The sequence below is a fragment of the Heloderma suspectum genome, chromosome 10 (genome assembly GCF_057233095.1).
Source record: "Heloderma suspectum isolate Gila_16-S chromosome 10, 16-S_ref, whole genome shotgun sequence".
In the NCBI taxonomy this organism is placed as follows: Eukaryota; Metazoa; Chordata; class Lepidosauria; order Squamata; family Helodermatidae; genus Heloderma; species Heloderma suspectum.
The window spans coordinates 25,051,458-25,067,581 of record NC_139467.1 but is presented as its reverse complement, the minus strand read 5'-3'; the positions used below and the strand labels follow the sequence as shown (position 1 = coordinate 25,067,581).

The following is a 16,124-nucleotide window of genomic DNA, read 5'->3' as shown; positions in this document are numbered from 1 at the left end:
GAAGACATCTATTTTAAAACATATGAGCACACACAAAACCTCTTTCAAGCTTTTTTTGCTTTGTTTAAAATAAAGTACCTTATCTCCCATGGCAAACCTGTTCAAACTCTCTCTCTTCAAACCCATACCATTGACATTTTGCTTGACCATACTGGACCAATTGAAGTCTCTCACTGGCTTATTGTATACCACAAAGAAACACACATACAGCAACATACGTACCTAAAATCTTTTGCATCTGCATCAATTCCATTTTGTACAGGCAAGCCATTGGCCTTGTCCATTACATCTCCCTCTTCCTTCAAATCACCCAATTTATCACCATCAAATGTGCCCTTATTTTTCTTGTCACCTTTATCATTGTCATCATTCTCCGCATCCCTTGGCCCCTGCGCAAAATATAACAGTTTGCCATACCTTACACTTTAATTACAAAAAAGAAAAATTAAGACCAATCTCTTAACTAATCATACTAAAAATAATGGAACATTTTAAAAACCTTCTTTACCAAAAAAAAAACACCACCCCGTTGCTTATTTTATATTGATCTCTTATTTCTAGTAGTGTTTTTGATGCTATTAGTATTGCTGTAAAATACTTTGATCTATAAGGAAAAACGGTATAAAAGGATTTTGGATAGTTTCTTGCAATCCATACAGGCTCAAATGTTGTTTACATACAATAAATTCATTAACTATACTGAACGTATCATGGCACACTACAGATTTTCCTGACTACATGATAATATGGGCATATGCTGAAGGTAAGTGTAGCAATTTAACTGCACAACAAAATAAATACATTTGAACCAAAAGCACAATATGGCCTAGGGGACACAGGAGTTTGGTTGGGTATCTTTGCACATAACGAAAAGCCACCATCGGGCTTCTTGACTCCACAGGACCCACCAATTTGAATATTCAAACGGCGGCGGGGAGCACATCATAGTCTGTCATTACGTGTGAACTCAGCAGGGGTTCAAACCCATGGGCTATTTTAGGGTTGTGGGTGGCCTATCAAGCACCCCACCAACCCACCTTCGTTGGGTTTGCATGTAACAAGCTACGGCACGCCCCCACCATGGCTTGAATATTCAAAACGGTGGCTGCTGCAGAGACAAGAAGCCCCATGGAGAAATTCCCGCACGGCGGCTTCACATGTAAACCCACTCAGTATCTTAACAAAGCCTCTCTCCGATTTGGAAGTCTGGTTATTTCAACTTGCAGCTAGTTAAGAAAATAATTTGCTGTGCTTCACTTTCAAACAGTGCTTGTGACATTCCTGGATAGGGTTATTCTAAAAATCACTCTGGAATCACATTTATGTACTTGTGGCCTGTAACCTATTAGAAGATCTTACCTGTTTAAACACCCACTATAACTACGCTAAGGGAGGATCTATCACCATCAAAGCTGGATAGGTTTATTTGACTGTTCACCACACAACTAATTATCTACTTAATAGGAACTCAGTTCTGTCACCACCAGTGGCTTCAAAAGCTAGATCTGAAGCTGTTCATATTTTGTATTTAATTATCTTTTGTCATTTGTTTATTTTTGTTATTTTTACTGTATTTTTCTGTTATTTTTATGCAGAATATTGTGGACAATATGTAATGAGTGGTACTGATTTACATTTTGGTGTGATGGCTTTTATTTATTACATTTTTATCCTGCCCTTTGTCCTAGGAGCTCCAAGAGCCGTAGGACTTTTTCCCCCATCATTCATTTTATCTTAACCAAAGGTAGGTTAGACTGAGAAATAATGACTGGTCAGAGGTCACACAGGCCCAGTTCACACATAACACTATACCAGGATTTAGAGTTACATGCACAAGCAGGCATGTGCCCGTTCAAAGGCCTGGAATCAAGCATCTTCCCACCCTTGTGGTTATGTGTGAACCAGGAACTCCGGTTTAAAAGATACTCTAGTCAATTGCTAAACAAACCTAACGTAAACCTGGATTGTTTGGGGGTTTGTTTAGCAAATGAGTGGGTTTTTTACACCATAATTCCTGGTTTGCATGTAACAACAACCCAGGAATCTGCTAAAGTGAAACTAAACTCTCGTTTATTTCCTCCTTTTGGTCACATGAGACATGGGGATGTATGAACCTGGTGCTTTCCGCAGGCTCATTCCTGGCAAGTGCACATAATGTTAAACTATGGTTTCGTGTTACATGTGAACTGGCCCACAGCCAACTTTATGGCTCATTAGACAGAAGCCTCCAAACTTGGCTTCTGCGTATCCAGTGCCCTGCAGGGTGATTTTCACCTCTATGTGCTCCTGCTTGTTTTTCCTCTAGATGATCCTCTGAACCAGTCTAAAGAAGTGGTGGTGGTCTGGACAGGCCATAGGATTCTTTGTAATCTGGCCTCTCCTCGCCTCTCCTCTCCTCTCCTCTCCTCTCCCCTTTCATTGTAACACCTCCTTAAAGACTTCTCCAGGGTCCTCAGAGGCCACATTTATGAGCTTGGAAAGCAGACAGCATGATTCTTTCTGTGGCGGCTGCGAGGGAGTGGGAGAAGGGATTGGAGGGGATACTCCAAAGAATTCTATGGTCCCTGGGATGCTCTCCCAGGACCATAGGATTGCACTCTTCCCCACGAAAAAGATTTAAATCAATGCTGTGTGTCCTTTATGCTTTGGCAAAAAGTTCTGCACCTAGGATGTCCAAATTTTCCATGAAGGAAAGACAGATTCTAAATCTGCACTCCTTATGTAAATCTGCAGGATTTTCATACGTATCTGTATCTATATCTATGTATAGAGAGATATTTACAGTTTTCCACAATTTTACTAGTTTGCATAATGTTATTCAAATCCTGCTGTTTATGGGGAGGAACAAGTAGCTAGCAAGGCACTGAACCCCTGCACATGTACAGTGGAAAGCCACTTTTTTTGTTGTTCTTTAGGCATTATTCACCTATTTTTAAAGTATATTGTTGGAGCCACAAGGACTAGTACCATTTTTTAAAGTCAAAAATTAAGATTTCAGGAAGCTGATTTTTGCACCCAATGCTACAATCTGCATTTTTCCTGCATTCCTGCTGAACTATGGCATACAGTCTTGGCCTTAATAAAGTAAATGTTACAGAGCACTAAAGCTGTAAAACAAACTGTAGGTGCAAACAAAGCCTATGTTTAAAAGGCAGCTAGATGTTCACTTATGCGCCTAACAACTCCCTTCCCTTCCTCTCTCTACAGATGAAATGTTCTATATCTGCATCATCTTCTTGGCTTTTCAAATGTGAGAAGACTCCAAACTGTTCCTAAGCTGAAATACAGTGAAGATGTATTGGACATATCCAGAATAGGTACCATGATTTAGAGGCAGTGGTGTCAGGTATCATCCAGTATACTTACAAATCCTCCTTTTCTGAGACAGGAATCCCCAGGGGATGAGCTCAACACATACTCCACCATGCTAACCCCAAGTCCACCGCTTTCTGATCGTGGGGACAGCACTGAGTTAACCTCATTATTCACATGAAAACCCTGACCAGGTCGTCTCTGAACCATGATTGGTTGGGAAACAGAATGATCTGCAACAAAAGCATACAAACATACATACATATATAAAAACACTCGGCCATCTAAGGGTGCAAATCCTATGCAGGTTTAGACAAACGTAAGTCCTACAACTCCCAGCATTCCCCAGCCAACCATGGCTAACTGGGGAATGTTGGGAATTGTAGGACATTTTTCTGTCTAAACTTGCATAGGATTGCACCCTCAGTCACAGTATCTGGTGACAGAAACTTAACAGAAGTTGAGGGGGGCCCTTTTCTTCAACAGCAGGTTATTTGCCATCTTGGGAAAATCTGCTTCCTAACCTCCTCAGAAGAGCTTTAAAACTAGGCACAAAGCAGCATAGATATAGTTATAGACTTCAGGAAACTATGCAATTCAAGCAAACTTTTGTTAATTAATGAAGACAGAGGCTACCAAAACAGCCTTGCAAATTATTACTGCTGAGATAGCCACCCACATCTTTCTATATTAGCTCACCCCTCACTCCCTCTTCCAATCCTGCTACCTTCCACAAACACCAGAATCCAGGGAAAGCAGCATCATAATTAGTCGCATCTGCAGCTGTTTTCATTCCACCTTTAAGGACCAGCAGTCCTTAAGGCAACAGAGAGCTGGGTGCATCCTAACATGGCCACCGCCAGATATGAAACCCTTTTCTATATAACTTTACAACTATCTTCATTCTCTCATTCATATATATATATATTCTAAAATACTTCTGCTAGGATATACAAGAATGTTACAGAACTGTGAGAAGGGCGTAGGTAAGAAAGAGAAATTAATTAAAATCATGATAATTTGAGATACCTGATGTTCCCCAAGCACTGTCTCTCCACTGATCACCCAAAAATATTCCTTTTGGTCCATCTTTACTTGAATCATCTGACTCCCAGAATTTTTTCCCTGGCAAAAGCTGCTGTAAAATAAAATAAGAAATATTATATTTTAAAGGCTATCATTAATGAGAAACAAAAGTTGTAAACACTGTAATAATACCCAGCTCCCAACTTTCTCTAAGATGGTGAGGAACCTCTTTCAGCCCAACGGCTAAATTCAATTTTGATGAAGCTCTCAGGGGAGGGGGTCATATTCCAGTGCAAAGGCAAAAAGGGTGGAGCCACAAAGACAAAAAAATGCCAGCATATTGTAGCTTAAAGCTCTTACTGCCAGTAGCTAAGTCTTAGGAGAGATACTTCAACCTTTGCGAATGGGAAAACCTGCGCAAAAGCTGGGAAACCACCAACTAATCAGTGGTTGGGGAAGAAGTGGGGCTGGGGGAAGAAGCTGTGGCCATCTGGGGAACCTCAGAAGGGCTGGATTTGGCTCCAGGCTTGAGGTTCCTCACCCATGATATAAAGCATCTTAAAGCAACAAAACACTGGAAACTGATCTGGAGAGTTGAAGGGGAGATCCAAGACCTGGCTTTGGAAAGGAGGAAGATACACTATAATTGCTTCCTGACTGAGGAAGGGAAGCAGAGCGTTCCTTACCAACACCTGTAGCAGAAAACTGTCATCAGGTTTGAGGGGGGAACTGGGTCTGGAGGAGCAGGCTTGGCATTACCCACTGGTCCACCTATTGCAAAAGCCTCTATGATGGATAGATCTTACATATGCTCAACAGGATGGAGATGCTGTAACAGTCAGGTGGTTGGGGCTGAAGTTGGCTAAAGAAAGGTTGTGAAGTACGAGGGGTGAGATTGGTGGCTGAAGCAAGGGGGGAGGACAGGAGAGGGGCAATGGAAAAGTGCCTTAAACCAAATTCAAAAATATAAAATCAGATATAGTGCACATTAGATAGGAAACGCTTTATAAAAGGGAGTTCAGGATTAACCCCCACAACACCTACAGCTACAAGACAGTAAGGGCATCAGGAGAATACACATTATTATTTATTACATTTCTCTGGGTGGTAGACTAAGCACACACCCATACGTAGTAAACATCTACACGGAGCAATCAGCATCTTCTAATTCAATAGCATGTTTTAGCAACTCAAGAGGCTATACGGAGCAGACCTGCCTGGCAAATGCCAGCTCTTTCCCCAACTCAATGGCCTGGTTCAGACCAACAGCCCGGTTCAATTCTGTATGCTAAACCAGTTTAGCAGCCAGGAATGAATGACAAGACCACACACTTCGTCCTCTCTTCCTGTTTAGTACGCCGACATTAGACCACAATTCCCCATTTCAGACGTAATAGCTGTGGTTTAATTAAATAAGGATGTAAGCGCAGAAGGAGGGAAGGGGGATTGTGGGCTTCCCAGAGACATCTGGTTGGCCACCATGGGATACTAGATATAGGCCTTTGGTCTGATCCAGCAGAGCTCTTATGTTTAGAAAGCCAGGAACTGAATGTTCAAACTGGGCCAGTAAGTCCCCTTTCCCTCCAACTCCCCTTTTCCTTGGTCTCATGTTGTATAGATTGTGAGACTGTGGGCAGGAATATGTTTTTTGTAATTAGTATTTCTGTGCAGGGCCTACCACTTACTGAGAACTTTATAAACAATAGACAGGTAAGGACCTGCCCTAAAATGTTGCACCATAGAGTACTTTTGTTCAGTGTGCCTGCCAGCCATATTCTCTTCCAGGATGCCCCATTCCAGCCATCCCCCTCCCCATGTTTTTTTTCCTCCAGCATTACTCAGTATTCTGTGGCCACTAAGAATGCTCAATCCTCACTGGGTTAGGGGGTTGTCGTTTTGCATCCCTTAGCTTTTTCACCCAATTGGGGGGTTGGGGAGTACTTCTGCAAACCTTGCAGTTCCCCTAGCATAGCAATATCTCTCTTGCTTCTCGGTAACTCTGTTCTGGGTACAATTCTGTCAGCATTCACCAGCTGAGTTTGCTATTAGAGAGAGTGATGATGATAAAGTCCAACTATATGAACTCCCTGGTACACACATGCACGCATGTGTGGACACCAATACCTGCCTAACTTCAGCCTTGCATGCACTCTGAGCGGAAGGACCTGTCTGGGATGCTTACATCTGGGAAACACTGCCATGGCAGAGTTGGGGAGGACACCCTATACTATGGAAGCCAGATATTCAATTATTACATAGCAACTCAGATGTATAACATATTAGTGTATTGAAGAGAGTGACCAGTATCCATTAAAGCAATTAAAACCTAAAGCCAAACAACAAAATACAAATTGGCTGCTTTATGTACTTTGAGCAAGTGGATATTTTTCTCTTCAGTAAATGCAGATTTAAACCTAGAGACACAGGCTGGCTTTGCATGATCGTGAGGGTGAAAGAACTCATCACTAGTTCTTTCCTTGCCCCCATGCGTGCCGGTCGCGCAATCGTGATTTATGGAATTACCCATGATGCGGTGCAGGTTGCCATGTCATCCAAACCCAGTGTGCTGCATGGCGGGGGTGGTTTATACACACCTACAACCCATGACTTGCAGTAGGGGTTATAGGGAGAGTACGAAGCCACCCCTGCAATGCACGGGATTCGGACAACACAGCAACCCACCCTGCATCATGGGTAATTATAAGAATCGTGATCAGAGGCGAGGAAAGAACCAACAATGGGTTCTTTCGCCCCCATGCTAGTGCGAACCTAGCCACAGGGCACGTGTGAGAGTGTATTTTTCTCCGGAGTTATTTTTTATATATGTAAGATATAGAGCGTGTCACTAGCAAATCCTCCGGCTTTCTTCAGCTTTTCAGTAGTTTGGATTGGTGCGATAGCTGTTCCATAATTATAAGATCTTGTACTTTTTTTGAAAACTTAGCTGCAATTACCACCTTTATTGTTATTTTAATGTATTACTTAGCCATCTTTCAAGACTGTAGTCTTCCCAAGGCAGCTTCCAATATAATATAATCTAACCACTAGGAAAAGAAAATCCAGCAGGTCCCAGTGATGACTTTGCTCTTCATGGTTCCACAGAGAAAAAACACATAATGCTGGAGTCTCCAACATGGTGCCCATGGACACCTCTCTTGGTGCTGCTGGGCTTCCTCTCCTGATTTTTATTTAAGATTTAAAAAAAATTAAATGGAAGACTGGCATGCTGGAAGCAAAGGGTTGCCCTCCAGCACCATCCGTATTTGGATTCAAAGGAGTAGTTTTGTGTTTTGAAGCTCAGACCCCACATTTCTGCCTTCTTCTTAGGCAAGTTACTATTCTTTTAGTCTCACAATTTTGCCTTATGGGAAAGGAGTATTTTGTTACTGTCCAAGCCCCTTCCCACATGGCAGCCCTTTTATGAATGGACAAGCCCGCCCCCCATGGCAGCCATTTTGTGAGAACACTCACAGCATTCTGGATAGAGCTGGTGATCCTTTAAAACCTTACAGTACAATTGCCCTGGTCTCATTTTGGAATGAGAGATGAGACGGGCCAGCAGTACAATTACTCGCAACTGCACTCTCTGACCTCACAGAGCCTGTACCACCCCCTAGTATTCAGAGGAACTGTGGGCAATGAAACAGGCCAGACAATGGTTAGAGCATATCTGGCGATGTATTTGTCCTGAAGATGACTGAACACAATCCAGGGGATATAACTATGCCTACTGCGCGGCAGTGAGGGCAGCGAAAAATGCTTCTATTGCATCTTTGAGTAGCTGCCCAGTGGACCTGTTCGGTGTGGCTTGGGGACTGTTAACATCTGCCTCAGTGATTCGGGTACCCGAATACTTAGCAGCCCATGGTGATATGTTTGCTGACCGGTTACTGGGAGAGGGGGAGTGCAATCCTATTACTCTTGCTCTATCTCTCAGTGGCTTTTGATACCATTGACCATGGTATCCTACTGGACCATCTCTGTGAGTTGCGGGTAAGGAGCACTGTTTGAAAGTGGTTCCACTCTTACTTGTGTGGCCAGCTGCAGGAAGTAGCATGGGTGTTGTTGTTTTTAGTCCCCTGGCACTTGTGCCAGAGAGTGCCACAAGGTACCACTCCAATGCTATTCAACTTCTATTTGAAGTTGCTCTCATTAGCAGATATGAAACATGGTGTCATCAGTATGCTGATCACACAACCCTATTTCTTTGTTACATCTGAATCAGGAGAAGTTGTGCAGGTCCTAGACCAGTGTCCAGATGTAGTGGTGGGCTGTATGAGGTCCAATAAACTGAGATGAATCCTGGTGGGATGGAGGTCCTGTGGGAAGGCAGTTCCTGAGTCCAGGAATTAAGCCTGTTCTGAATGGGGTTGCACTTCCTCTGAATGAGCAGGTACGTAGCTCGGGGATGTTCACAGAACCATAGTTGTCTCTAGAAGCTCAAGCAGCTGCAGTGACAAGGAGTGCCTTACATCAGCTTTGGCTAATATACCAGCTACAGCTCTTCATGGAAGGGAATAGCTTAGCCACAGTGACCCATGCGTTGGTAACCTGACGTCTCAACTGAAATGTGCTGTATGTGGGGCTGCCCTTATGCATGGTTCAGAAACTGCGACTAATGCAGAATGCAACAGCAAGATTGTTGCGTGAATGTCTAGCCACTGCCAATCAACACCATTGATGAAAACCTGTACTGGCTTCCAGTTTGCTACCAAACCAAGTTTAAAGTTTTGGCATTAACCTAAAAGGCCCTAAACGACTTGGGACTGGCACACCTGCCTGGCTGCTGCTGCTGCCATCATAATCAAAGGTCCTTCTGGTTGTGTCACATCCTGCAGATGTCCATCTGATGACAACTAAAGGCAGGGCCTTTTCTGCACTGGTACCCACTCTCTGGAATACCCTCTGCCCAGAAAAAAAAACATGTGCAAACTCTGATGTGGTTCAGAGGCATGGTGAAGACTTTTTATTCAACTCCGAGTTTGATGATTTGCGATACCTGTTGTTTCAATTTTTTGTTTTCTAAGGGCATCAGTTATGTTTTAGTTTGTTTTAGTTGAACTGCATATTTGTAGTATGATTCTACTGTTATACTCCACCCAGAGAGGTTTTACACGGCAGGCAGTATAGAAATATTTCAAATAAATACCTTTTCAGTCATGACAGCATTTGTCAGAATGGTTTTCCTAAATAAGATTAGCTGGTGATCAATGCCATTTACCTATGCTCTTTTAAAAGAGACTCTACTGGTGGCACACATGGAGATTGCTGGCCCTCAGCTCTGGGTAGGTTTTTATTCCTTTGGTACTATTACATCTTGAGACTCTACCTCCCATACACAATTATTAACCAGAGTTGCCTTTGTTCATTATTATTTTTATTTAGGATCTTATAAAGGGCAGAAATCAAGGCTTCACTTATTCTGCTTGCAGTATGCCAAACTGAGTAGGGGTCAGTTAAACCCCTGATAAGGTCCTTGCAATCTTTTTGGATTATGTAGTGTTTCAACCGACAATACCGTTACCATGGTATATCGAGGGCAAGAGTTTTACAAATTAAGGGTGCAATCCTATGCATGTTTAGACAGAAAAAAGTCCTACAACTCCCAGCATTTCCTAGTCAGCTTGCCTAGCTGGGGAATGCTGGGAGTTGTAGGACTTTTTTTGTTGAGAGCATTTTTTTCCTCCTTGCCCAACATCTGGCAATTTGCCAATACCATTTATGCAGCAGAGGTCAGCATATTTCACCCAACTCTTCACCCTATGGAGAAAGATATTCTCCCAAGTCTGTTGTTGGGGATATCATCCAAAAGCCCAATACTTAGGTTGTTGTATAAGCTTCATTCTCACTGTAAACCTGTGCCTGGACTATTCCACTTCACACTGCAGGTGAGACCTCATATGACTGTATGCTCCTCTGTACAAAAAAAAAATCCCTGTAAATACTGACAAACTAGCATGTCAGAGTAAAAACCCTGATGTGCTAGTTTTTTAGTTGTAGAGATTTGTTTTGTTTGGAAAAATGTTCAGTCATATCAGCATCCTCCTGCAATCCAAAGTGGTACAGCCTACACACACATCTGCCACCTCAGCAAGTATTAGGGATGATGGTATGCACAATAGGCTCAAGAAAATAGTTTTGCTGGTACCACCATCATATATACAAATAGTGATCTGAATTCTACAAGTACTGGTCCTTATGCAGCCAAAATAGAATCACCCCTGCACAAGAGGAAGGAATCAGCAGGCTTGGGGGAAACCCTGAGATTTGCGGAAGTACATTTAAAAAAAAAAGTGTGTGTGCGTGCATGTATGTGTGTGTTGTGAGAGGAGGGGAACTGAGTGGCTGGAATACTGGACAGATAGCACTCCATACTGCAACGTTTTATTGCAGTTCCCAATTGTAATCTCTACAACTGCTTTGTCAGCTAGATTTTTAGTTTCCACTCAGCTCTTGAACTTTTCTGGATGATGTAGTTTTAGTTGGGGTGCTCAACGTCTCTCCTTCTTAGGATCTCTGTATGAAGTGAACTGTTAACTCTTGGCTTTCCCTGCACCCATATCAAATAACTGATTTAACTTTTTTGCCAACCGTTCAAATCTTTGTCTCAGCTAGATGAAGGGGAATTGCCTAAAAAAGCCATTAACCCCTTTCATATCCTTTTTATCATGGCAATATTACCAAACCCAGACAACCCAATTTACCCCAAGGTTTCATAATGTCCTTTGCTTATTTTAGAAGGTGCATGCAATTCAGGTCCATTGTGTGGTTTATGTTTGGGGAGCTTACAAACACCAGAAACTTCATAAATATTATCAATCAATTTATAGGGCAACTGTTGCATAAGTTTCTCCTCCACGTGTCCCACACTATAGACCAGGGAATTGGGGGAACCTCTGTTGTTCCAGGGGCTGGATTGCCCCCAGACCAAGCCCAGTTGCCTAGATCACTTCAAAGGTGTGTGGCCTTCCCCCAAAAGCCCCCCCGCCCCGTGATTTCATTGGCAGTGCCCCTGCACACTTTTTTTTAGTTCTGCAGAGAGAAGCACAGAGCTCATGTTCCATGCCTCTCTGCATGGGGAAAAAAAGTGTGCGGGCCCCAACAGAGTTGAGTGGCTCTTTTCCCACCTACTTGCATCCCAAATGGAGCAGGAAGGGACTCGACAAGCACCTGCAGGACATGGTCAGAGGTAACAAGGGAATTCCTCTTCCAGGCCACTGTGACTGGGCAACCCCATAGGCTGGAGGTTTCCCTCCCATGCAACAGACTCACCCACAATCCCAGACTTATTAAAATGTGCCTTGAAACAAAAGACCTTTTGTTATATCCCAAACATTTGCTTACTTTCACTGAAAGTGGCTTCACTATTAAAACTGTGAAAGTGTATGGCTGTGTCAAAACAAAGATTCTGGAGAATCCTGGCTTAACGTGAACTTTTGCTCCATCGCATTAGTGTGACCAAAACAGAAAGTTTCATGTGTCGTCAAAACTGAAGACCATGGTTTGCTGCTTCCTTTACAAGCCAAGATCACAAAGCAGGGTTTGTTCTTGGTCTTGGGAGCAACAAGACCTGGTTCAGATGACATGGTACACTTTGGTGGTTTGGTTCATTTAACAGTTGCATTAGCAGGGGGGAGCAACGGACCATATGCCAACCCACAGCTTGTTCATGATAAACCAGGATTCTGCAGAATCCTGTGTTCACATCAAACAATACGCCAGGATTCCCCAGAATCCTGACTTTTTGTTCTGTGTGAGTGTATATATTCCTTCTTTGTATATTCCTTCAGTATAATCTGTAACACTCACTTCTTACTAAATCCTTGCTCAGCTTTGGAAGCACAAATACCTTTGACTCCTTCCACATCTCTTCTCTTTGTTCCTTTCCCAACACTAGGTTAAAGACTGCTCATTGTTTTTTAAACTCAATTCTTATTTTATAACACTGTACAAGGAAGCTATCCCTGCCTAGAATTTTGTCATTTTTACAGTGCTTCCTTACTTGTTCTACTGCCTTAACTGTAATTCTACTTTTTCCCTCTCTTCAGTTCATAATAGCTGCCTCGGTAGGGCAAGTAACTTCAGATTCTATAATGTCCTCAGGTAGGGTATAAAGGAGTCAAAATGTATCCCATTTATTATCCTGTTGACACATGCTTGGTGCAACCAGTGTAGCAAATAGATAAAATGCTTTATTCCCATGCTCTCAGTACATATGCTTAAGGAAAGTTTCTGCACATTCTGTATTAGGAGTTTTCCATAACTGTTCAAATTGTAAGTCTGCATGCAGGGACTGTCTTGTTTTTACTTGATCGTATGTAAACCGCTCTGGGATCCTTTTGTGGCGTAAAAATGCTTCAAATAAATAAATACATTATTTGGGGCTGCTAAAAGGTATTGACGATATATCTGGGGAATGAGATAATTTGTGTAGGAATTTACACATTTTCACTTTATCCAGAAGTGCCTTCACAGACTTGACGTGCACAATTTCCCTTACAAATAGGCCTTTACAGAATATTTTATAACAGGGGTCCCCAACCTTTCTGGACCTGTGGGCACATTTGGAAATTTGAGAAACTACTGTGGACACCATCACAAAATGCCTAAACAGTGGACCACCGCTTTGGCATCTACCTGTCACATCTATGGATTTTAGCCTGTGTCTGCAAAAACAGTTGTTGTGGTGTCCAATAGATATGAAACATCTCTTTAATAAGGGATTGTCTAATTCAGCTAAATGCTGGCAGTGCAATACAGCTAATGCTTCTTTTAAACATAAGTTTTGGGAAGATGACTGATATTACAACATTGGAAAAATAAACACACCTCATAACGCAATGGACTGAGGACCTTACAACACTTTCAATATTCGAAAAGGTGGCATATAGATGCCACCTTCAAATGGATACTTGGTATGCTTTTGTTGAAGCGTACATATAATTGCTAAAAAGTTGTATTCATTTTATATGTATTCATTGTTATGGATATATACAAATCCATGTACATATATTAAAAACAGAAAAATGTTTTGCGGATGCCACATTGGGGACCCCTTTGACAGCACCATTTGAAGTGTTCACGGGCACCATGGTGGCCACCAGCACCATGCTGTGGACCCCTGCTTTATAGAAATCCCACACTATTTAATCCAATAATTTAGGCACTGTGATGTCAGAAAAACTTAATTAACTGTAAAGTTTGACCGTTTGAGAGTTCTATGATGATATTTTGCCCACATTCTAATGTCTTCTATATCGTCTTCATATATTCTTTTTTCATAATTAACCTAGATAGGGTCTGACCATGCCAGGGGAACCAATTTATAAGGTTATTTGTGGCCAAAATACCAAAACTAGGGAATGAGTAATGGTGTTCAAGAAGAAAGTAGAATCTACCTGCTGTTGATGCTTAGTTCTTTCAGTATCAACTAACCTAAGCACAGTCGCATTGTATTTCAGAATTGTGCTGCTCTATTTCTAAACTGTTTTATTGAATAGGGCTGTCTCTATAGGCATCAAGGATGCAATTCTAGTCCACTCCAACCAAAGCATCTTCCCTACCAAATAAGTTCATCAAGAAGTTCTTTAAAAATGCCATCTGTTAGTCACTAGGTGGTAAAAACCTCTGAGCGAACCATCTAATTACAGGGAAGATGAAAGAAACAGGGCCTTCCTGGATAAAGACCCCAGAAATTGGGATGGATTGCTGGGTGGGGTGATGGGGAGATAAGGTGATAAAAGGCCTCCTCTAGGAAGTAGAATTTATTTATCCTAATTCTCACATCCAGCAAGTTCAGATCCCTGAACACATCTCCCTTAGAAAAAGAGGGAGTTCACTACTCTCCTTCATACATGGATCCAAAGTCCCATTGCCCCACCATTTCTTAAGAAATTGTCCCATAATGTGCAATGGCTGTTTCATGGATTGTGAAGGCCTGCTGAAGCCCCAGACCTGATGTAACTAAGCAGGGTTGTCACCTCACTGGCAGGCAAGTTAGCAGAAACCTTGTTTTAGCGGGGTAGGGTTTCACCCAGCTGCAGGCTAGAGTCTAGGGGGGCTGCCTCAAAGGGAGGCCAGTCTGGGTGTTGCTCAGGAGAAACAAGTCTCTTCATATATGCGTATATGTCTTCATATACGTACGTCTTCATATACATCTCCCTATATGTGCTGCTACTACAACAGAAGACAGCCTTGCTGACTTAAGTGATGGTAAGTTCACAGACACGTAGACCAGGCCTCAGGCCCAATGCTTAAGTTTGCCTTTGGCGTGTATGCCTCATCCATTCAAATCAAAGTCTCTCTCTGATTTTTAGTGGGCAACTTTCTGGTAAGATTATAGCAGTGGCTTTGATGTAGCTAGAGCATATTGCAACACAAGCTATTTGTATGGTAATAGTTGGCACTTCTGAACTTTCAGCAAATTGCTTGCAGGTAAACTGCATCAGGGCTTGCTCTGAATAGCTATCTCTATTACTTGTCTTTTAAAAGGCCAGGTAAATTTATTAGCATGTAATGCAAGGAGCTTCAAGGTAGCCTCCTCCTTATGTATTACAATCTTCAAAAGATAGCCCTGCTGTGTTTTTCCTCATTTGTGGAAGTACAGACAAGGGGAACAAGATCCTGAGCCTTCTCTGTGGAACACCCACCCTAGGGAAGTGCAGCAGCCAAGACCTTACTCTTTAAGAAGTTCTTTGGGTTACTGACCCTTGGGTCTCTTGTATTCTTTAAAAGGTGCTATGGACTGGCTGCTTAGCCATTCCCATTGTTTCCTGATTGAATAGTGGGATGTTTTATTTTAAGATTTAAGCAGGTTTGATACCTTACACTGAGCATGAAGTGTATACTTTTAATAAATAACTCATAAACTGGTTCAATTGCACTTGGGCTGCTTTCCCAGAGAATTTGCTGTAAGGATTCTGCCAGCATTACATTTCCCTTCCCAATAATGCCCATGAATGTGTTCCATCCTGTACAGCAAACCACAACATCTATACCATTATTTGTAACTCCAACTTCTAAAAAAGAAAATCCCTCACCCCTGCTCCTTTGTCTTCAATATGTCAAGACCACAGGAGATGATCATAACCTAGAAACAAATACCCACTATTTCACCACTCTCTTCCCAACCACCCCTGAACCAAGCTGACTGGCCCAGATAGCATCATGGAAGTATCTAATCAGACAACTGTTAGATACTTCAGCTTAGATTAACCAAAAAACTAAAAAGTTAACTTCAAAATCCACTGTCAGGCAATACCTTCACATCAGGACAACCAAATGTACACACAATTAAGGGCAAGCTTTCAAGATCTCCAGGTCTTGCCTGATGAAAAGATCTGGAGATCCCAAATTCTTGCTCATAATTTTGTGAATATTTGGTTGGCCCTAAAGAAGGCATTGCCTACAGTGGATTTTTCTTATAGGCCAGCACCGCTTACTTTGTTATGTGTGTCATTTGGGTAAGGGGATGCAAACTTTCTTTAGTGCTTTCTGTGTTGATAGTTTAGTTCATCAATCCCCCAGGAATCAGGAATACCCAGCTGCTCTTTTTCTGGTAATTCAAGGCTGAGATACTCTGTCAAAACATTTTCATAGTGAGTTATCCATACTCTGGAGCTAAATCACTGCTGTTTCATTGACACACAGGGCCAGAATTTTTGATAGTTCAATTGTTTCTTGTATGGAGATTTGCCAGAACTTAAGAGCCCCTGCATATTATCAAGGTGTTGCAGAACTTCCAATGATACAAGACATTTGCATTCATGATCAGTTTAACCTGTTCA

General features: G+C 42.2%; 1 protein-coding gene across 23 annotated transcripts in view; it reads right to left on the bottom strand.

Moving 5' to 3' along the window:
- The window catches only part of PUM1 (pumilio RNA binding family member 1), a 73,899-nt gene that overhangs the window by 35,229 nt on the left and 22,546 nt on the right, over positions 1-16,124 (bottom strand). For 16 of the 23 annotated variants that reach the window (XM_084815578.1, XM_084815595.1, XM_084815590.1 and 13 more), the window contains 3 exons: positions 4,342-4,450; positions 3,367-3,545; positions 223-389 (listed from right to left, as the gene is read on the bottom strand). In XM_084815578.1, the coding sequence (XP_084671704.1) occupies positions 223-389; positions 3,367-3,545; positions 4,342-4,450 (455 nt within the window). The remainder of the gene's footprint in view (positions 1-222; positions 390-3,366; positions 3,546-4,341; positions 4,451-16,124) is intronic. The other 7 variants (XM_084815583.1, XM_084815579.1, XM_084815596.1 and 4 more) reach the window with 1 other exon arrangement.